At 34.7% G+C, this 24,663-nt stretch overlaps 1 protein-coding gene across 2 annotated transcripts; it reads left to right on the top strand.

Moving 5' to 3' along the window:
- The first annotated feature begins 387 nt into the window (after positions 1–387).
- kiaa0513 (KIAA0513 ortholog) lies at positions 388–19,037 on the top strand. 2 transcript variants are annotated; one of them, XM_058751270.1, is made up of 13 exons: positions 388–492; positions 8,140–8,627; positions 9,310–9,409; positions 10,533–10,606; positions 10,773–10,843; positions 12,015–12,219; positions 12,315–12,355; positions 12,631–12,709; positions 13,647–13,724; positions 14,223–14,252; positions 16,644–16,724; positions 16,846–16,940; positions 17,348–19,037. In XM_058751270.1, the coding sequence occupies exons 2-13, from the start codon at positions 8,257–8,259 to the stop codon at positions 17,395–17,397; spliced, it is 1,275 nt and encodes a 424-aa protein (XP_058607253.1). In that variant the 5' UTR covers positions 388–492; positions 8,140–8,256; the 3' UTR covers positions 17,398–19,037. The 2 variants fall into 2 exon arrangements, with proteins under 2 accessions (XP_058607253.1, XP_058607254.1); XM_058751271.1 differs by lacking the exon at positions 14,223–14,252 and having other exon boundaries at positions 17,348–19,032.
- The last annotated feature ends 5,626 nt before the right edge of the window (positions 19,038–24,663 follow it).

Raw genomic sequence — 24,663 nt, forward strand, 5'->3', positions numbered from 1 at the left:
TATTTTTAAAACATAACAATAATAAATAAAGAATAGGCCTATATTAATATTTATTATATTTATGCTCTATAAACTTTATTAAATTTTGTTGTTTTATATATATATATATATATAACACACACACACACACACACACACACACATATATATATATATATATATATATATTTATTTATTTGTGTGTGTGTTATATTATTATATATAAACAGTGTGTATTAATATAAAAACATTATCCCATATCGCCATTTGTGTTATTTAAAAGTTTGATGCAATAGTACAAATAAAAACGAATGCGAAGGTGTTTGCAATTGACAACATCAAACGTGAACAGTAAAAAAATACGCAGTGTGCAGTCACGTGTCATTTAGGTTACGTCACTGGATTCCCCCATCCGCTACTGATAACGTTGCGCATGCGCACACTCAGACTAGTTCAGAGCCGCTTGTACATCTCACGCGCTGGGAAGACGGAGCTCCAGCTGGAACATCCAGGGTAAGTATCATCTGACAACACTTTATCAGGGGACTTGACGTTAACAGTTAGAACATAGGAGTTGTCATGTCCATCTTGCAATTTTCGTACGTACGAAGCGCGAATGAATACGACGTGCCAATAAATAAGTATCATTATTGATATTCGCTGCAGGCAGATACCTGTATAAATATATGCGCGAGCTATTAACGTTTCATAAATGCAGTTTGCGACGAAATGAACGAGACTCACGGACTTCCAGCATTTTCCGCCTTCCTTTCCGTATGAAAGTGTGCCATATGATTGCACAGTGTTGTTTACAATAAGAAGGTGGAGGGGGAGGTTTCATTTTTCAAGAGTAAACTGATCAGAGTGCTAGTGTGAAGAAAGTATGAATGATTAGAGCTTTGAGAATATGGCTCAAAACCTAGTGAGCTGCCTATCTAGACAGCATTTTCGTAGTGCGTGCCTATAATGCCTAATTTCCAAATAATGCTCACATCAGTTGTTATCAAAAAGATGTGACTGTGCTTATTTTATTTCATCAGTGTTTCAAGCAACCAGAGATGCATTTTGGGTTATTAAATTAGTGCAAATGAAAATATACATTTGTTATGGAGGCTAAAAATTGGACCAGTATGACTGTAGGAAAGGTTTCTGATGGACCCTGTGAATTGTCTTTTGATAAGATGGTATTTTGACAGGTGCTATTTTAAGACAATAAAAGGTCTGAAGCAGTGGAGCAGAAGTGAGATGTTTTCAATAGAGAAATCCATGTTATTACCGGCAGCTACAGGGAGTCTAGTTTCTTCTCAGTTTATTAAGCTTTCTATTTCTGCTTACTGTCTGGAACTGCATTTGCAGGTATGCCACCTGACTCACACAGTGTTTCAATGAGTTGTGAATAATTGCTTTGTGTGCTGTGAAAAAAGACTCTGATTGGATCAGTGCTTGATTTATACTTGGAGGTATCTACAAGCGTTATGAAAAATAATAAATATCTATCAGGGCATGTATTATCTGGCAAAATAAAAAGTGCACTTTCCCCATTCTGGTTTGCTTATGATATAAACACCTGTATATTTCCAGTGTTATTTTTGTATACCATAATTTATTATGTTTTATTACAATTTTATATTACATTTTATTTTTATATTGTAATTTTAGTTTCATTTTTAGTTGTCTTGGGTTTTTGTAATTTATTATTATTATTTTTTTAATATTACTATTTAGGTTTTTTAATTTAATTTGTTTCTAGTTAGTAATTTTAGTGCTTCAACTTTTTATTTTATTTTATTTTATGCTAAAGCAACATTTCTCATTTTCTTTAAGGTTTTCATCTAATGGTTGTATTTTATTTTATCTCAGCTTTCTTTTAATTAAATCTTTTTAATAGTGGTTTTAGTTTTAGTTCACCACAATAACCCTGTATTTAAACTGTCACCTGTAGCCTAAGTCATGATATGATAAAAAATGAAATGCTATGATAGTTATTGTTAATTAGATGCAAGCATTTGTTAGGGGTTTCCTTATTTTTTTTCAATCACAGCCCAGTGATTTAATATGGCAAGACATTGTGCTTTGCATTTTGGTCACTGAGTCTTATTAAACAGCGTTAGTCAGATAAACCTGGCATCCAAGCTTGACTGCAGGCCTCATAAACATTGCTACATATTTTTAAACTCTAGTGGCTGGAGATAAGAGTGCTCTTGTTTCCAGCCAAGCCGAGGATCATTTTTTCTTGTCCTATTGAAGTGCAGGCCAATGATGAAAAGCTCACTGTTAGAAGCAATTCTCAGTCTGCGTGTTCTGTGCAGTGTCTCAGGAAAAGAGTAATCTTATGTGACTTTTATTGAATCTGATGCTCTCTGGTTAGAAGCATTGATCCATTTAGGCTTTGTTTATGTGTCTGATTGTGCGGCATCAGTCAGCGGCTAGCTGATCAAGCCCTGTGCATTTGATCGTACAAGATGGCAGTCTTAAGTTCACAGCATCTGATACCGTGACAGATACGAGTGAGGTTTCCCTTGAGGAAATAGAAGGACATCTTGCATAATGGTGCAAATGAAACAGCCTCAAATTAACCTCACTGTGACCTTATTTTCACATCAGAGACAGACTCTCTCACACAATTAATACAGAAACTTTTCACACCCAATATAGATTTCTGCAAGCTTTTGCATGATTTTTAAATCCAGACGAAATCTGATCTGTTTTTGTCTGGTAACATGTCACTATCCTGCATGGTTAGTAATTATTTTGTTCCCTATACCACAGATCCTCAATTTTACTTCTTGTTTCTATACCAGCATGTAATCTGAATCAGTCTATATTTGCATTTTGCTTGTTATGCATAAACAAGTAATCTAGTTCAGTGGTTCTCAAAGGGTCGGTTACAGGTCAGTTCTGACAGCAGAGACAGCAGGAAAAAACAATGCCAAATGAAAATAATTAAACGCAGCTAACCGTCTAATTGTGTATATATATATGATGGGAAAATAAATTAATAAAGGGAGGAGATATCTTTTCTGTGTCTTTTGTTGTCAAAGGTAGTGTGCCTACTCAAAATTGACAGTATTTTGGCATCTGTTGCTTGCTTATTAGATGCTACGCAAATTAGGCAAATGACAAGACAAATGGGTTGCCATTTAAAACTAAATTTTAAAATTCATGAAAATAATGAAAATACAACCCATACTATGTTAAATCTGAGTTTACTTGTCTTGCATCAAGGATTATCTTGGTTTGTGCTTACCATAGTGTTTTCAATTGTAATCAATTATTAATATAATAATAATATATTTTTAAATGTTAATAATAATAATATAGAATATATAAATAAATATAATATTAAATAGTAATACATGGGTCAATGACGTGACACCTAAATTTTCTGTCTGATTGCATTTTTTCAGTTAAAAATTGGTTTAAATGCATAAAAAAGATGCCATATATATGAAGGACCTTTCCCATGTATGAACTCACTTTAACTTTTTTAAAAACATTAGTTATTTGTAATTTTTCTGTTATTGAAAGTGTGAAAATATCATGTGGTGCGACCGTCCGGCCATAACTTTTCTTTTTTTTTGTAAACATAAATTTATTCCGATTAATTTTCTTTACTATTTGGCCTGATTCCATTTGTATTTATATTTCCACCATAATATACAAACAAACTTTGTCAGACGATTTCCATTTTATGAAATATCATGTGGTGCGACCATCAAGAAACTACCATTTTGGGACTTTTATGTTGAAATCCATTCAAAGATAGGACTTTGCATCATATACCAAGTTGCTAAGGACCCATGGAAGCATCAAGCAGGTTTGTAAGTCTCTTTCAAATTAGGAAAAAAATTGCCTTTTTAACGGCTAATATGTAGTTACCACATTTGGATATCATGTGGTATGACCTCAAAAAAACAATGCATATTAAGTTATTTCTGCAAGTATTTATTTTCATTATAAATTTCATAGTCACCTTTTGTGGGAAGCTAGCTTGTTTTGTTTAGGTGACCAATTCGGTGCTTGTAAATTTTGACTGAATTTGAATCTTGTGGTGTGACCACTGCAGAGTGTTTTCCATTGTAGATATATGCCCCAGATTGGCAGTTTTTGTGCTTTTATATTCAATCTATGGTTTATATACATAAAATACCTTATTTTAGTATGATTTGGAATAGATTTTTATGCAATTTGGGTCATTTCAGACGGTTTATGTTTAATATTTGTACAATATGAGAAAAAATGCAAAAACAAAAAAAATTCAGAGCATGTAATTTTAGTTTGGTAATTTTGCATTTATTAGTATTGTATTATTTATTTATTAATAAGTATTTTAATCTATTCTACCAGATTGCACTGCCAAGCAAATTCAAATAAATGCTCACCATAGGCAGCATGTTAATTCTGACCTTGCAGTCTAGCACAAACTCCAGATGTCATTTTCTACTATAAGAAATATGTCCATGTTGTCATCTCAGAACCTGAGCCAGCAACCTCACACTAGTCTAAATTGACCCTTTGCAAAGACCTGTCCCCCCTTAGTTACTGTTGCTACGTCTGACAAACCATGGCACTTTTATGACACGCATCATGTTCTCACGGTGTGAAAAATACATCACGGAGCAAAGAGGACACTGACAATGTACCGACATACAAGACAGAGCTGGTTACTTTTGGTATGAAACAAAGTCTCAGTGTTCAAATTTTGTTATTTTTAAAAGAAATTCAAACAACAAATACTGTTTTGTGGCTCTTGAACGTGTCATGACAGATTGCTGTAGCGCTTCAGTTCAAGCACCACATGAACCGATCATCTCTTCATCTTTACTAGTTATAGCACAAAATAAACATGAATGAACATCAGAAGGTATCTTGTTTCAACCATGAAAAGATGTCAATACACACCATTTTTCAAGTTCAAGTCCACCGACGTTAATCTACTCTCCTGTCTAGTTTGTTTGTCGGACAAAAATGACGGATTCGGCGTTGTAATATGTCAGATTGCTTGTTAATCAAAGTCCGGCAAAGGGTCAATTACTAATTGATAACTGGGGCTAAAGAAATGCCTGCAGTTAATGCCACTTGCTGCACTTTTCACACATGTCTCTTTAAATAGATTTTTAATGATATAAGGTCTTTGTGTCATTTGGAGTAACCACTCGTCATGTGGTGCAACCAATAATAGCAATAACTGTAATAAATTAAAAATAAAATAACACATTTCTGTGGTTGAAATATAAATCACTGCTACAGTATGCTTAAGTGAATGGTATTTTTAAAACATTTTTATCAGTTTTATGCAATTTACAGGAAAAATAAGTCTGTTAACTACATTTGAGAAGGCAACTCTGAAATTATAGAACAAAAATAAGAGGTCATTATTTACAAAAACTCAAATTAAATGCAAATACTTTTTCTAAACACTTTAATTACTGAGAACATTTTTTTACTTTTAAATGTTAAGCATGTTAAGGAATTTATTTAATTTTAATATAAATCATGGTCGCACCACATGACATTTTTTAAGACTATGGCCAATTCATCTAGATGAAACACTAAAATTACTTAATTTTAAATTTTAATATGAATTTATGTGTACACAACATTCTTAATGTTTAAACAATTACAATAGATATTATTATTTTTTGTATTTTAAAATGGGCCTGTCGAAATATACGTAAATTATACGTAAATGACCCACATATAAATGTAAATATAATTGATTATTTCTAATATTATCTATCTATCTATCATATATATATATATATATACACACACACACAATTATAATTTATTGTTTTTATATTATTATTATTATATTTATTATTAATTTAATTTCAGTGTTTGCTTTTATTAACATTTGTGGATGTTTTGTGTGATAAAAAGTTTAGTAGTGTTGGGTCTTGACATTCAATGTAATATCTGGGCCTTGACACAAAACTAATTGAAAGCCACTGTTCTAGTTTACCAGTTTTCTAGTTTTTTGACCGACTTGACCTTGCACACAAGCCAACCCAATATCTCCCTCCCTGAGACATTCATCACACATGTAATTATCTTTCTCTCTGCTCTGCTGACTCCGATATCACTGCACCGCTTTGGTAACCCTAACCCATTCAGTCCCTTAAACCAGTGGACCAACTCATCTGTGTCCCATCCCTCTGACAGCAGATCCTCAATGCTGGACCTTAGGCTCACGATGAAGGGGCATTTTGTTGCATGGATGGATGGATGGAGTAGAAAGAGGGGGCAGTGCTTCAGTGCAGGGAGGCAGGAATATTGCAGCATGTGCATTTACCCTCTTGAATGCTCAGACTTATAAAGTGCAAGAGAAGCAGCCATGTGTAGGAGTTTGGTATTGGTCTTAACGCTCACCCTAACTATACAGCTGTTTTGTCTGCCTTGTGCTTCTCAAAGATAAGTGTGAAAAGAGGCGGGAGCAATTGACACTTTCTCTGACTCTGGTCACTGTTTGTGTGTGTGTGCACTTGTGAGTGCGTATGCCAGCCAAGTCACGCTTCTCCAGCTCTGCATTATGTAACTGTCCTCTCAGTCCTAATGCATTTCTCAGGGTTTTGTCAAAAGCCTAAGGGGGTAGTTTCTGGCCTTTTTGAGTCTTGTAAAAATTATTCAGGTATAGCATGAATGATTGTTCTTCTGCATGCAGAATTCAAATATTGTTTTCATTGAAGGTTTAGGTTGGTAGTAACACTCAAGTTATCACTTATGGATAATTTTAACCAATAGCCAAAAAAAAAAAAAAAAAATCTGATAATAGATCAAATGAATTTCAAAAAAAAAAAAAAAAGAAATCTGAAAAAAAGTTATACTGAGACAAAACAGTAAAGTCAAGTGGTTTGCAAATAGCAGGTTAAAGGGATAGTTCACTCAAAAATGAAAATTCTGTCATCATTTACTCACCTTCATGTTGTTCCAAACCAGTTTTACTTTCATCTGCCGAACACAAAAAAGATGTTCGAAGAATGTGGGCAACCAAACTGTTTGTGGACCCCACTGACTTCCATAGTATTATTTTCTCCCCCCATGCTATGGGGACCTGTTTGGTAACCCACATTCCACAAAATGTCTTATTTTGTGTTCAGCAGAACAAAGAAATTCATATAGGTTTGGAACAAAATGAGGGCGAGTAAATGATGACAGAATTTTCTGTTTTGGGTGAACTATCCCTTTAACACTCTGATCCAACAAAACCACTGGCGACAGTCGGGGCAAAGTGAACTAGCCTTTCGTTTGAGAAGGAAACGTGTCATTCTTCTTTAGAATTCTATGAGGAGCAGATGGCATTTTCACACAGGCAGGATTAAATATATTATATTGTATCCATGATGTCAAATCAATAAGCATTACCATATTTGATATCTAGATGTCTGAGAGGGAAAAACACTCACTGCATTATACAGATTGAGTTTGTATATTATGTCCAGTGCTTCATAGTAACACATGCTTTTGCACTGAGATTCTGTGCAATGGGTTTCAGTTTTAACAGGCTCTGACAGACTCTGTGTTGCTTCATGCTGTGGTCAGTCTGTATAAACACAGCTGCAAGGAAGTTTACCACAAAAGAGGACATTAAAGTACTCAACCATAATGTTACACTTCATGAAAATGTTTGGAATGCTTGATATAAAAAAAATAATTGTATATGTCTTATAATTATATATAATACATTTTAAAAAATGTTAAAAATATTATATTTTATATACTACTATTCAAAAGTTAATTTGTACTTTTTGTACTTTTATTTAGCATTTTTTTGCAGGATGCATTTATGATATCAAAAATTTTCAAAAATGCTGAAATAGAAATATTTCTTCTAAATCTTCTAGTTATCAAAGAATCTTGAAAAAAGGATTCCACAAAAATATTAATGGGAACAACTGTTTTCAACAATAACTATAAGGAATTTGTTCTTAGCACCAAATCAGCATATTAGAATGATTTCTAAATATTTGAATATACAAATGGCTGCTATACAAATGGCTGCTAAAATTCATCTGTGTATCGCAGAAACAAATGAGATATTAAAATATTTAATTTTATTTAAAATTTTAATATTATATTACAGTATTACTGTTTTTACTGTATCTTTGATTAAATAAAAACAATACGTTTAACCACAAATTAAAATTGTTATTTTTTTAGGTCCAGCTGCTGTGAAAAAATTGTGGAGCTACAAACAGCTGTTTCCTCTCTGAGTTTTTTTTTTTAGCTGACATCATCATATCTCACCTAGTGACTGAATTACCCCCGTAACAAAGTATGGAGGGGGCCGTGGTGAACAACCTCATAGACTTTGACTCGCCCCCAGAAGGGACAGCTGCCTCTGTTCTTGGACCTCCCAGTGGGGTGGGATTTTTCTCATCTGAGCCTCTCGTCCCTGAGCCTGCGAGCAACGCCACAATGGAGCCCCTTCTACCAGAGCCAATGGCCCCCACACACACTCCCCACAGAGAAGAAGATAGTGATGCCACAGAATCTGCCGACAGCGACAACGAGGACACAGAATCCCCATCGCACCCGTCGAGCACACGACGGTCCTCATCCTGCTCCAGTCACAGCGCTGAGGACGCAGAGGAGACAGAGATAAGAGCGTTCATGAAAACCTACGTGGCAAAGCTCTTCCACGGAAGGTGATTTGCTCCACAATCTACACCTTAAAGGAATGCATCAGCCATGAACACAAAAAGAGATGTTTCGTAGAATGTTCATGCTGCTCTCTTTCATAACTAGAGTGGATGTGAAACTCCAGAGAGGACAAAAAAGCACCATAAATGTGACTTATGTGCTATATTCCAAGTCTTCTGAAGCCATATGATAATTTTGCTTGAGGAACAAAGCAAATGTAAGTTTTTATCTTTTGACAATTTCCGCCATAGCTCACAAATCTCATTCACACAAGAACAGATGCAATGCTACTGATAAGATGCACTTAAATTACAGTCTGTTCCTGTATAGCTTCAGAAGCCTTAGAATATAGTGTATGAGTCATATAGACTACTTTTATGAGGCTTTTTTTGTCCTTGCTGGAGCTTTTGTGGTATTGAAAATATACTTTTGTTCTCCATGGAAGTAAAAAAGTCATAGGGGTTTGAAACGAGTAAACGATGACAGAATTTAAAATTTTTTAGGTGAACTATTCTCTTGAATGAGGAAGAAGCTTCAGACAGAATTATAGTCACATGTCAACTGATGTGTATGTTTGCATTTGCTCCTGTTGTTTCAAGTACTCTCTCGCTCTCCCTATCCCATTCTCTTTGTCTTTCTCTTCCGGCTACTACTCCTGGTTCCTTTAATTCTCTTTTCCTCTCTCAGGGAGGACTTTGATCAGGAGGAGAAGGCTCACTTTGGAGAGCTGTGCACTGGAGAGAACGGCAAAGGCAGGGAGTGGTTCGCCAAATATGTCAGTGCGCAGGTATTCATGAAAACACAATCACTGCATCACTCTATTCCAATTTCAAAACATTTGATTTTTAATTGTGAGTTATAGTCATTTTGGGCGATGGTTAGACCTTTTTCACACATTTTGCACCTGAGGTGTGTAAACAGTGTCTAGTACTATTAAAATAAGTTTTGATAATTGAAATAAAATATAAATATTGAGGTGAAAAAACAAACTAACAACATAATTGAAAATTAGAATGATTGCCATTGTTGATTGTGTTTGTTGAAGAACTAAGTTGAAGTACTCAAGTGACTAAAACTGAAATAAAAAATAAAAACTTCAAACATAATAAAAATGACAAAAGCACATAAAATACTAAAATGAAAATGAATATTAAAAATATACAAATATAAGCTAATTCAAAATATTAATAAATACTTTAATAGCATATAAGTAACACTAAAACCACTCTGTGTGAGAACAAGCATATATATTTCTTCACCTCTATTTAACAGGTTAGAGTGTGACCATACTTGTGCACCATACTTGTGAACAGCAGCAGTAAAGCCTATTTTTCCTGTCACATACTAAATATAGCAAAAACATGTTGCAAATGTATTTAGCAATGCAGTTTTTGCAACATAAGATTTTATGAAGCACTGAACTACACACCCATTGTTTGAAAAATGTGTTGAAAATTCTTTGACTACTTGGCAGTCAAAATTACCAAAATGTTTGCCAATATTAAAAAAAAAAAAATCATCTTTAATAACAAGAATAATTTAATAACGCTGTTAAATGTTATCTTTAGGAAATCTTAAAATTATTATCCATTTTTCATACTGTACATTATAATGTTGAGATGCTTTTAAAATCATTGCTTTTTTTGTGTGTTTGTGTGTTTTAATTTATTTAGTCTAGATTTTTTCTATTATTTTAATAATTGCCATTTCTTGGTTGTCTGCCATAACATAAAAATAAGTATCGCCATGGTTATCCTAAAATGCACATCGCTATAAGCATCAAGCTCAGTCTATTTTGACTAAACGTACCATTCGCATTCTCAAGTCTTTCTCAAAGATAAGAGAACTCATGCAATAGAATGTGTAGAAACAAACACAGTTGTGATGATAACCATGTCTTGTGTTTGCAGCGCTGCCACTCAAAATGTGTGAGTGAACAGACGTTCTACAGGCTGGTGCAGTCCTTCGCTGTTGTTTTATTTGAGTAAGTATATCAGTGATATTGTCACTTGACATTGAATGGTTGACATTACATGGAAGCCAAACCCAACTGTTAAAAGCTAAGTTACCCATTTTCTGTAGAACTCTTGGCAAGTCATTGTGTGGCAAGTGTGTGACTCACATGTGACCAATATTTGATTGATTGACAGATGTCACCAGGTGGATGATTATGGCCCAGCCAAACACCTCATGACCATGTGCTTCACATATTACTACATGGGTAAGAGAGTTCATCGTTAATATTAAGCAAACATACTGAGAATTTGTGTAGAATGTTAGAATCTGATAAAGAAACGCCCAGACCTCCTCTCACTTCCTGTTACAGCCAATGACTCAGACATTACTGGCACTGCCTCTTATTGTTTTGGAAAAATTTAACAGTGCTATTTTAATGTGTTTTCAAGGGAGGTTGGTTATGACCTAGTATAAAAACTAGCGATGTGGGAAAAGATACATATACACTACCATTCATAAGTTTGGGGTAAAAAAATATATATATATATATATATATATATATATATATATATATATATATATTATTCATCAAGGATACAGTTAAGTGTTCAAAAGTGACAGTAAAGACATATAGCATTACAGAATATTTATATTTATTAAATAGATTCAGTTCTTTTACAGAAAATTCAGCTTTGCCATTACAGAAATAAATTGCATTTTAAAAAATATACCTAAATTGAAAAGAGTACCTTAAATTGTAAAAATATTTCACCATATTACTGTATTTACTGTATTTTTGTTCAAGTAATTGCAGCCTTGGTTAGCATATATGTCTTCTTTCAAAAATGATTTAAAATCTCACACAATGCAAATTTTGAACGTTAGTGTGATTCACTGAATAAATTCACCAAAAAAATGCAATTGTTTATTAATTTTTCAGTAACACTTTAGTATAGGGACCAATTCTCACTATTAACTTGTTGCTTATTAGCATGCCTGTTATTAACATATTGGCTGTTTATTAGTACTTATAAAGCGCATATTCTGCAGCATGACCATAGTCTACATCCCTAATCCTACACAATACCTAAACTTAACAACTACCTTACTAAATATGTATTAGCAACAAATTAGGAGTTTATTGAGGCAAAAGTTGTAGTTAATTGTTTGTTAATAGCGAGACCTTAAAATAAAGTGTGACCAATTTTTCGTATTGAATAGTATACAAAGATGCATTATGTATCATGTGGTGCATCACTGCTAATGATTTGGAACCCTTTTGTTGTCATTGTTTTGGAATCAAATCATAACTCTTTAAATTAAAATCTAATGGTAAAGTGCCCACTCCTAATATACACAGTGTGTGACTGCCTAGTATGCCTTTTTAATTAAATTCATTTGAGTTTCTAATGAATATATATGTGTGTGTGTGACAGGTAAGTCCCAGCTGTCTCCCACAGAGCTGCTAGAGAGGCCCAGCGGGGGGATCGACTCGTACCTGCGCACTGGAAAGGTCTGGCTCTCTGGGAAGAAAGATATTGCAGAGCGACTGCTCAAAAACACCTCCGCTAAGACTGATGTTAAAGGATTCTTTGGGGGTCTGGAGAGCAAACTGAGAGGACCCTTGGGCCTAAAGAATGAGTGGGTGATTTTCTGTCATTGCTTTTATTCACCCTTTTATTTAGTGATGCTTCTGCTGCTCACAAACTCTTCTGTTCTCATTCGGTCCTCTTCAGAGACACAGACAAACCTGCCGAACAGAAAACCAAAACTCCAGGTAGTTCACGATGTACCACAACTGTGTTTTTAATCAGGTCTTTTCTCACCTTTGGTAATCTCGTCCAGTTTTTAGATGTCTCACATAAGGTTTTCTCTATGTATATTGGTGATGTGACTTAGTGGTTAAGAATCTGCGTTGGTTACCCAAACCATTCATTAGCTTCCACCACTCTGCTGCTGAGCAAGACCCTTAACCCACAGAGATTGTCTCTGTAGACATGTGTAGGTGTTTGAGTTATTAACTGTGCTCCTCTCTGTTTGCGTACCCTGTAGTTTCCCCCCCTCTCTCCCCGGTTAGAAAAGAAGAGGAGAAAATATACCTGTACACACACCTAAAACAGCAGCCCATTTGGTAGGTTGTCAGTAATCTTTTTTTCCCTACATAATTATTCAAATTAACAGTTTAAGTTGCTTCTGAAAAGTATCCTTTCATATAATCAACATTTTAATGAAACATTTGTGTTATTTAAATTTTTTCATGGACCGCATTTGTGGCATCCTGTCAGTGTCTCGAGTTGGTTTAAACATATTTCATGCCAGAATAAAAAATTAAATTGGATTTTGTAAAATTATTATTATTATTTACTACAACAAAAAATACTTTATTTAAATATTTTACAATTTAAATAATATGTCTATGATATATCTTATGATTTTTTTTTTTTTTTTTTACGGTAGTAGAAATATAATAGAACGGTAATAGAAATATAGGAAGAAAAATAGTTGTCATGAAGATAATGACAGGATGTTAAATCTTTAAAATGGTCCTAATCTAAGGCAATGCAATGTATTTTAAAATATAATTAATTTCTGTGATGGAAAAGCTGGATTTTCTCCAGTCTTCAGTGTCACATGATCCTTCAGAAATCATTCTAATATGCTGATTTGCTGCTCAAGAAACTTTCTTTTTATTATCAATGTTGAAAAGAGTTGTAACAGTGTTATGGAAACAATTCAATTTACTAAAACAAATAGTACCATAATGATTAAAATATTTTACACTATATAAATAATATATCAGTATTTTTTGCATTACAGTAATGTTGTCAGATTACCACAGAAAGTATTTTTTTGTAAAACAAAAGAAAAAAATCTGTTTGCAATAAGACAAACTGAAGCAAGAAAGGAGGCTGGTGGGTTTAATCCACATTAATCTACTTGTCTGTTGACATTTTGAAAGATCTCCAAAGCAGTTTTAACATAGTTCAGGCACTACATCCGATCATTTGCCACATATAGATGCTGATGTTAATTTGGTTGCATCTGTTTCTCTTTGTCTTCTTTAAAAGGCACACATTGAGGTTTTGGAACGCAGCATTTTTCGATGCCGTCCACTGTGAGAGAAATAAAAGATCCCCTACCACGAGGTGAGAGATCGCAGGGTTTTTCACAGTATACTCTGTAATTCTTATTACTATTTATAGAGTGCTTCTTGTCTCTTTCTCCTGATATATCGTGCTATTAAACAAAACAGACTTTGCACGGCACCTAATGCACATGTTAGATTGCGTGTTTGTTTAGACTGGGTGTTTGTTTGTGTGTCTGTTAAAGCCAGAGGGAGAGATTGAGAGTTTACTTTGTGTTTGATAGATTGTTAGTGATGTTGAAATAAACTGCCCAGAAGTTTCAGCCGAGGTGCGTGACTGAGTGCCCGGTGCATATGACAGTCTTACAGTGTATTTGCAGTCTGGATGAGTCCTGCAGCCTTTCTCTGTGCCCTTATGGTTTACTCTTCCACACTGCTCATCTGCTCATCATCCTCTCTTTCCTTTCTTTCTCTCTGTGGCTCTCTCTCTCTCTCTCTCTCTCTCTCTCTGCATGTGACTTTAACCCTTTATCTCCCTGTGCCTTGCTGCCTCACGCAGGCGGACGGCTGAGGAAGAGAAAGATGAAAGGTCTGTCCTTCATTCCGTCTGCTGCCCTGGACATTGCAAGATAGAGACAGAAAAGGAGGATTAAAATGGAGAGGGGAAAGTTAGATCAGTTAGAATGAACTGAGAGTTAAAGAGTGAAAGGACAGCATAAATTTAGGAGAAAGTGGAGAGAGTTTAGGATAAAGATGTAACTCTGACAGAATTAGGCCACCTTTTACTTACACTCTGCACAGAAAACTTGGAAATATCAAAAGAATTGAAATGAATAACAAATATAATAATAAAATCTCAAAATATACACTCGGCAAGATATTTAAATGTCTCTTATACTCACTGAGGCTGCATTTATTTGATAAAAAAAAAACAATAAAAAGAGTAATTTGTGAAATATTTTTACAATTTAAAATAACTAATAAAATATAATGTATTCCTTTGATGGTAAAGCTTTATTTTCAACAGTCATTGTTAATTTTTCTTATTTCTTATTATCAATGAAAATGTTTTTTCTGCTTAATTTTTGTAAAATCCTTGATATATTTTTTTCAGGATTCGTTTATAAATATAAAAAAGTTCAGAAGTATAGGTTTTTTTGTATAAGTATAAAGTTCTTACAAGTATAATTTTTTACAGCCACTTTTGTTCAATTTAATGTCTTTGTTGCTTTTTTGAATAAAAGGATTAATTTCTTTAAAAAATAAAATAAAATAAATATGTATATGTATATATACATTATATATACACAGTATATATTATATATAAATTTTTTCCTAGCTCCACTCTAAGATATTTAATTAACTAGAAATTTAAATGCTATCGTTTTTAATGCAATTCACTGACTGGAAAATTCTCGGGTCAAAAAAAGTGGGAACCCCTGTGAAACCCTCTATATATTTCTATATTTCAGCACAGGATCCAGTCAGGAAGTTGTGTAACATTCTGATAACATTTTCACTAGCACTCAAAGGAAACTAGGTCCTCCAAAAAAAGCACCGACTCATATTGGTCACATTTGCCTTAGGCATAATGCTTTGTCTTTTTTATCCCGCTGTCTACATTGCACAACTTTAACTTTGTTGAAATTGTGGACCTTAAAAACAGATAAAATATTTATTAATACTAAAATACTAATAGTTGTGTTATAAAAGTGAGTAGCATATCTATTCTGACAGCAGGGAAAACATTAATAAATAAAAACAACCATACACTCATCCAGGTAGTATAGTAAAATAAATAGACTTAATACGGTAATTTTAAAACGGAAAGAGAACACGCTTTTGTTGTTGATTTCAAAAGTCTTGCATCCAATCAAACACAGTATTGGCATGGTATATCAGATTCATCTGGCCTGCATGGACAGGTTGCATGACATGCCCTCATTATTGAAAACCATAATATTAATACATTTCAATGTTTAACCGAGGACATTTTTGTTTACTTTTGTACGATAAACAATTTTGGGACTGTTTTGGGGTCAGTGTAAAAAAATGTGTTCTGGAACCAGTTGGGAACCACTGATCTACATTATACGAAATGAGAAGAGGGCAGTGAGATCACACTATTCACTCTTTGACTTTTCCTGCATTATGTGCTGTATCATTGCATGCAGTCAGAATGTATTGTATCCAAGTGCCTATTCATTGCTATGTCAACTGTAACCAGCGTGAACTAATAGAGGTGGCAGGCATAACTATTATTAGTGCTCATACTTGCCGTTAGGGGTCCTTTCAAATCCCCAGCCGTAAGTATTAAGCTTTGACATGTATTTCTGTTTGTGCTACAAATAAAACATTCATCAAATCATCAAATCTCTTCTTGAAGAGACTTTTACTATCACTTTGCTAAGTGTTCAGACAATTTTCACCTGGTAGGTAATAAAACTGGCTAAAAACTAACATAAAAATGCATTGGACCAGAATACAGTTGTGTATTAGTGTAAGAAAGGGGCAAAAAAATGTTTTCCCAGTAAGATCTTAATTTATTTTTTTAGGAAAGGAACATTTTGCACATGGAAAAATGCATTAATTTGTTGCCTGAGCATTTTTTCCTGTTTCGTGAGCTGAATTATGTCGTGGTTCCGTGTTGCTCATATGCTTTTTATTAGTTAAACTTTGTCTTGTTTTTGTTTTGATTCATTGTGAATCATGGCTACAGCTGACTGCTCACTAGAGCTTATTCTAAAATGTTTGTTGGATTTTGCATGAGCACCAATGAATGGCTTATACACATTTGTTCTTTTATATGATTGTTTTTACACCTTTTAACTCTCTAACCTCCCAGTATTTATTGTGATGTGTTTAAACATTTATGAGTGAACTTTAACATTATTAAAGATATTGTGTTGATGGTCTCTCATGCTTGATGAGAGAAATATCAGTGACCTCTGACCTTGACCCCTTGTTTTTGTACCTTCAGAGAAAAGTGGTGTCATATGACCCAGGAAGAGAAAGAGGATAGCTCCAGATTTAATGAGAACATCACTTTCGGTCAGCTGGGGTGAGTCGCATGGCATTGGTCTAATTTTACACAATATTGACAAAAACAATGTTCATTGCATATTTTTGGGCATTGTTTTGTATGCTCATATGCTCATAAATAATTGCTTCTGTTTATCCAGAACATTCACCCATAACATGGTGGCTTTTGGATTGAGCAAAAAACTCTGCAATGACTTCCTGAAGAAACAGGCAGTCATTGGAAATCTGAATGAAGGTAATGCCACTTTTCAGCTTTCTGTTCCAAATTTGCAAAAAAAACATTATGACATTTGTGACATTAATTACAGAACCGTTCCAAAAAAAAAAAAATAATAATTTGTTAAAAATATAATCAAAACAGTTTCTATTGTGAGATATTCAAGAAACATTTTTATTATTATTAATCTTAAAAACAGCTGTGCTACTTAATATGTTTGTGGAAACTGGTGGATTTTGATGAATATAAAGTTAAAAAGAACAGAATTACTTGAAACAGAAATCTTTTGTTATTTATAAATGTCTTTACCGTCACTTTTGTTCAGTTTAATACATCTCTGCTAAGTAAAAGTATTCTTTCAACAAAAAAAAATTAAATAGTCGATGTGTAAATATGATTCACACTTTTTATTATCCTTTTTTCAGAACAATACAAGCTGCTGTGTGACCACATTGAGCAGATGGCTGCAGAGTGAATATCCAAAACCATCTAAACTCTACCATCCACATCAGCACATCCATTCAAGCTCTGATGATCAGTATTCCACAAATGCCAACACAGTTTCGCCTCTATTATCACCCCAAGGTCCTACCACTATCCTTACACCAGTACAGAATAACGCAACTAAAATAGTTGGCATAGATCAGCCACATCCCATTATCCTTCAAGTGTCCAGCTGTAATATAAAAACGGTTTATTTTTGACAATGTGAAAAACAAATATGCACATACTCTCTGGAATAGCAATATGGCTCTGAGTCTTCAGGCATCATAATATATAATATGGAGTTTATATTGTATGAGGTGAACACAATGCAAATCACCATTTAAAATATTCCATATATCTTTCCTGCTACTTTTATGTACAGAACTATAGTACTAAAAGGGGCCTTTGAGCAAATACAATGACAAATAACGAACAAAAAATACAGTCTTAACAATATCAGTATTTCACTATATAATATCAGTATCAACAAAATCAATAAGTCCATCTGCTCTCCAGAAGTCTCTACTGGTCTGTTCTTGATGTATGTTCCCATTTATTGCACTTTTCTGATGTTGTCTTCTTCCTGTATTGATAAATTGAGTATTAATTGTGTTGGTGACATCCTCAAAATATATGGAGACTGGAACTATGTCTCTTCCCCGGTTTAAAGTGCCTTTAGTCATTTATGTAAGCGGTGATCTTCCCATTTTAGTGCGAACAAACCTGTGTGGTCAGCATGCTGTTATCCTCCCATGACTCTCTGGGGGAGCGCTCATAAGTTTGTGTACCCTGCCAGTAGATGTGTTAGTGTTGTATGGATAATGCTTGCGGTTGGTATTCAGGTCAGTTAAAGGAAAGTATCATGCTGCAGCTGTTTCGATGTCGTACAGTGTTGTTGTGTGTCTTTAGCGCATGATGTGCATGCACATTGTTTACCATCTACTTACACTGTTGTGCAATTACATTTCAAGCCAGTAGAGGGCAATCATAACCCTCCGCTTCGACTGTAGATCGGTGGAGGTGAATGTCAACCCCTGAGTGGGGTCTACAAGAGCTTGCATTGAGTCATATGTCCTCCATCTGAGGAAAAACTAAAGTTAATATATTTGGTTTGTAAATACAGATTGTTTTGTTCACAGAATAATGAGGAATTGAATGCCAAATATGGGCTGGTTTAAAGGGATCGTCAGATTGTTGGATATTTATTTATTCAGCGTCTGTATGTGTTGTACGTGAGCGCACGGTTGTATCAGGAATGTGCTGGATCCAGTATGGTCTTTGCATTTCATATGATGTTGTTAATATTGTGTTGTCTATGTAAATTTATGTTCATAGTAAGCTCAGTGGTCTGCATTGTATTTTCCCAAGTGCCCTGAATTTCCTGTTGGAACGTACCTGGAAACCAACAAGAGAGGTGTTGAGCTGTCTCTAATGTGTGAAGTGTTTATTATTAAATATATATATATATATAATTCTCTTTTCTTGTTACTTTTATTATCTTATAAGTCCTCATTGTAGATTCAACTGTGGAGTATGAAAGCATCCTTAACAGCAAAAACATGTCTCTTATGGTCACCAAGGCTGTGTTTATTTGATTAAAAATGCAGTAATGTTGTGAACATTATTACAATTTAAAAGAAATGTTTTCGATTGTAATTTATTTAAAAACGTAATTAATTCCTGTGATGGCAAAGCTGAATTTTCAGCAGCCTTAGGCTTGTCACATGATCCTTCAGAAATCATTCTAATATGCTGATTTGGTGCTCAAGAAACATTTCTTATTATTAGCAATGTTGAAAACAGTTGAGAAAACATTAAGAGATGGTTATAGGATGGCGCTCTGTGCCTGATAACGTGTTGCTGAATATGTCTGTGCAGATTCAGCTCAATGTGGGAGTGTTTAAGGTTCTCCAGTGAAGAAAACTGCCAAATGGCTGCCACGGCTGGCTGTATGTATAAATAAACAGCGGTCACACTGGCCTGCACTGATTGGACGCACAGTAATGAGCTGTGAAAGGCCAAGCACTGGTGTCACACAATGTGAGCTCTACTACTGCTAATTAATCCCAGACCCCATCAAACAATGGACAAACTCTCCTTATCTTGAACGGTTAGTGATTGATCACATCCTTCTACTCTTTATTTCTTTCTTTCTTTTGGTCTTTTTTGACTAATTTTTTTCTTCTCTCTCTTATTCTGTCTATGGGTAATTTAATTAATTTATATGGAGCCCCCAAGGGAACCTGGTGATGGGGGGGAAACACGAGATAAGAGGATGTGATATTTTATCATTTGTATTTTAAAATTTTGGTGTTCCCTCACAAATGTTTTGTGCTCCCCCAAGAAACTTTGTGTCTTTGTACTTTTGCATTTACTCTTTTAATATTTCAAAAGTATTGAAAGCTTTCCACCAATCGTTTATTATTTCTATTACCAGCAAAAGTTTTGTCAGCAGAGTTTCTCGGAAAATACCAAACTTTTGCAAGATATTCTGAAGAATGTTGATAACCAAACAGTTTGCATTTTTACAATGTTTACATTTTTACAATGGAAGTCAATAGGCACCAAAACTGTTTGGTTATCATCATTCTTCAGAATAATTTTCACGTTCCCCAGAAGAAAGTAAGTCATACAGGTTTGGAACGACATGAGGGTGAGTAAAGGATGACAGACTTTTCATTCATTTCATTTCATTTTTGGGCTGTTTGCTCCCACCAACTGTAATAAACTTCATTTATAGTTTATTTAAAGCTTACAATTATTTTAGAATAGGGAATTCCACAACTATAACAATAATGACACGTGATGGAGGAATGATATTGTTGGAATCAATTTAAGGAAAAAAATTCAGCTGATGAATGCTAAAAACATTGACGTTCATTTAGGTCATTGAAGTCATAAATCCACCAGACTTTAACAAGCTTGAGCGTTTAAAGTGGCAGACAACATTGTTATAAATAGAACATTATTGTGCATTTTTGTGGGCAGTAATATTACCTTTATTGTTTTTTACTACGATTCTTGGTGTGAACAGGACTTTAGGGGCTGTATACACTTAAGAAATCATATTTTCAACCACAGACTAACAGTACCAGGGCTGTAACTTCCATATATATCAATATTCCATTTAATAATTAATAATAGGATAAGAAATATGGGTTCAAATGGCTAACTATTACTCCCTATCCTAACTATGGGGTTAGAAGTTATTTATTGTTACTAACCATAGAGTGCTACATCATTTTTAATAGAGAACTGAGCAGAAAATCTTATATGAAATAAATCACATAAGTTGAAATGTTCTAATATTAATATCAAAATATTAATTACCCATGACATTTTTCTTGCAAAAAAAACCGTCAAACTGAAAATGTTCTGGGGTTGAAATCTAAAATGGAACACAAATGGCTCTGTTTCCTGATGGTAAGTCCTATGTTTATCCATAATATCTCGGTCTTCCCACTTTTAAGCACAGAATTTCATAAACACACATATACATCCTCTCATGCATTCATAAAGAGCTTCTCTGTTTGAACCCCTATGCTATTTACTCTGTTGGTGTGATGTTTGGCTGGCCGGCTACAGACAGTTTGATGTAGTCGGGTCAGTTGGAGTGGACCTCTGAGGCCAGTGCACTTTTCAAACCCTCTTTGGGAGGCTAAACTGGAGTCAAGTTTCTCCCGGTTAAGTGTGAACCAGACAGCCGGGTGGTCTGTGACAGGGGCCACAAGCACACACTAATGGGTCTTCGGAGCTTTCATAGACACGTACACACACAACTGTAAAGGTATGTGTAGACATGCATAGACACTTTCATTCAGACGACATTTGGCCGGCACATCTGGCTCTTAGAGCTTGAAGCGATTGTTTTCAGGATGGCTTATGTTGCTCAAAGTTTCCTCATTATGAGCAGTGTGTGAAACACATGTAGGTCTTCATGATAATCCCACTAGCAGACAGAATGGCAGATTTATTTGTCTTTTGTCTGTAAGGTCCGCTTTCTTAGAGTTACACAGTGGTCCATGATATAATAAATGCAACATAAAATCCTCATTTATTGTGCTTAAAAATTACTCTTAATATCCTTATAGGCGTATTATTTAGCTTTTTAGGCTCATTTGAGCACAAATGATGTGTTTTCTGCTAAATGTAATATAGCAAGTGTAACTGTTTAGCTTTTTTATATTATTCATATCGGGGTGTACCTTCACCGTGTAATATAGTTAAGATGTGTGTGTGGAAATTACAACTTTGTCACAAAATGTTTAAGCTTCCGCTAAAAAAACAAAATAGTCCATTATGACATACAAAACAATCGCACTAGCAACAAAACGAACATTAGAACATGATACTGTAATGTTAATACTTAAGTCCTCTGATGATTTTCACTACAATAATTATGATTTTTGAGATGCGCGATGGTACCAGTTGAATTTGTATAAAACGAGATTAACTCCACGGTGTGATACGAGCGAAAGTAGTGCCGCTTGAGCTGACTGCGTTTGCTGGACGATGGCGAATGTTAGGAAATAGTTGTGAGATTGATCAGACAGAATCAAGTATTTCAGGGAGCGGTGTAATAAATCATAATAAAATCAGCAAAAACGCATGCTGTGAGAAAAGTTGTATGACTGGTAGTAAATATTTAGTATCCTAACTATGATAGGTTGGCATAGTTAGCAAAGTGAAAGTGACGTGACAGACGGCCAAGTATGGTGACCCATACTCAGAATTTGTGCTCTGCAATTAACCCATCCAAAGTGCACACACACAGCAGTGAACACACACACACCATGAACACACACCCGGAGCAGTGAGCAGCCATTTATGTTGCGGCGCCCGGGGAGGAGTTAGGGGTTCGGTGCCTTGCTCAAGGGCACCTCAGTCGTGGTACTGAGGGTGGAGAGAGCGCTGTACATTCACTCCCCCCACCTACAATCCCTGCCGGCCCGAGACCTTTGGTTTACGAGTCCGACTCTCTAACCATTAGGCCACGACTTCCCCCTTCCTTCCAAGCGCCTCGGTGCCAAAGCAATAAATAAAGAATTGTTTGAAATCAACAGAAAATCCACTCAGTTGAAAAATGCAGGTGTGCTTAAACAAGGAAACACCTGAAAGACTGTAGTTGGACTGCTGGTCTTCAGTAATGTATATACGTTACTGATTTAGTTTAGGTTTAAAGATGGGAATGCGCAAGGACAATATTGCGAAAATCGAGATAAAAAGTGTTCATTCAGCAGCTGTTGGTCAATTTAAATTCCTTGGTTTGTGTGAGCTAAACTGGAGGAAAATGACCATGTCCAAGCCAGCTGGTGCATAATCCACTGAGATGATGGTTATATGTGTAATATTTAGTTTGGCGCATAGAGCAACACTTGAAAGTTTATTTCTAAATGGCTCTTTGTTATTCCCTCAAAAATTGTATTTTCACGGTATGAGTCACATGAGTAATCATGTCAATTACTTTGTGCGACCATATGTGCGGGTGAGAGAGATATTTATTGTGCTAACCTCCTATTACAGCTTCTCAGTCAGGCATCTGAAAAGATATGTAAACACACAATCATCAGCGAATACTTCATGACGTCATTCCAAATCAAAGAGCAAATTTTACATTTGACTCCAAAGCACCAGGTGTCCATCTGTGTTTTTCATGTGTCATTTGCAAATTTGGTTGATATGAGGATCACTCGTGCGTCAAGTTTGTCTCACCAAGCTTGCATTTAGTGCACTGCTGAATCTCTGCTGGATGAGGGCATAAAAGTCAAATAAACCCCAGATTCCTAAAATAAGCGTCAAACATTTACATTATGATAAAAAGAGCACTTGTGGATTAAAAAAAAAAAAAAGGACATGTGGAATCATAGGTAGCCTGGTTTACCTCAAGTTAAGATTACTTGCATGTGGTGTGGATGTTGGTGTTTGGCAGAAATATTATGTTTAGGCCTTAAACTCAATATAATTTGTAGTTTTTTTTGTTGTTGTTTTTCTTCCATTTAACTGGTTTTATTCTTATTTATAATGTCTTAAATGATCATGTATTAGTTATTATTATCATTATTAATAATAAAAACTAATGCTAATAATAAGTTATTATTGCTTTATTTTATTTATTTGAGAATATTTCAATATTTTTTCCGATTTTCTTACATTTTGCAACATTTTGTGTCGTCTTGAATCGCTTTTAAATTTGCTATATTTGACATGACTAAACTGTGCAGTGTTGTGAAGTTTGGTTGGTAGTGGAAGTGTTTTTCATATTAAACAGAGATTAGTTAATGCATGAAGGTGTCTCCTAACATTGCTATCTTGATGGGCAGCACTGACTTGGATGTATGAGTGTGTTTCATGCGCAAGCCGCAAGCCTGATAGCAAACACGGATCTTGTGCTTTTCGCATGCAAATAGCGATGTATAAAACGGAGCCAGGAAACATAACTTGATTAGCAGCTAATGTTCCTCCCAGAGAGACCATCAATCTTCATCAGAGCCCCACCCCTCCCTCGGCGTTGAGAGCATATTTGGACAACTGAGTTTGGTTTACGCTAGGAGTGAAAATATATAATAAACACACAGATTAAAACTCTTTTGATGCCGGCGGTTTGAAATGGTATGAGTTAATGCTGCCTGGAGACGTGATTGCACATGAAACAAGGGTGATGACGCTTCTGCAGTATGGCTTCTTTTCTCTCTTTCTTGATTTGACCCCCGTCTGATCTATCAGGCCTTGTCAGTTCTGTCTCAAATGAGATCCAAGCTTTGAACCATGGCTCATTGACCTCTTCATGACTGGATTCAGGGTAAATGGTTTGTTGTGATAACCACCAGATAACTTCATGTGTCAAATTTATTTGGAAAAAAAATGATAAACATTAGCAGTCTTTATAAATGTTTTTGTATAGCTATATAGATCATGCTGACATTTATATGTATTATTAAAAAGTAAGGTGTATTCTCAGCTTGTGGGTGGGTGAATGAATGAATGTGTAATGTTTCTTTCTATTTTATCACTTTATCTATATATAACTAAGTATTGTTACATTTTACAGTAAACTATTACCACTATTATTCTAATATAATCATTCTCTTATTATTCTAATAAATAAATTGATATAATGTTTAAGATCATAAAAATGTACAATCTTTTAGTATTACCCTTAAATGTATCAAACTGAAAGGTAGGCTACTGATTTCATGATCCTTTAAATTATTTTGAAATCATTGCGAGGCGGTCTGTCAAAGCATTTTGCATTTTA

Source organism: Onychostoma macrolepis, chromosome 18 (assembly GCF_012432095.1).
Source record: "Onychostoma macrolepis isolate SWU-2019 chromosome 18, ASM1243209v1, whole genome shotgun sequence".
Taxonomy (NCBI): Eukaryota; Metazoa; Chordata; class Actinopteri; order Cypriniformes; family Cyprinidae; genus Onychostoma; species Onychostoma macrolepis.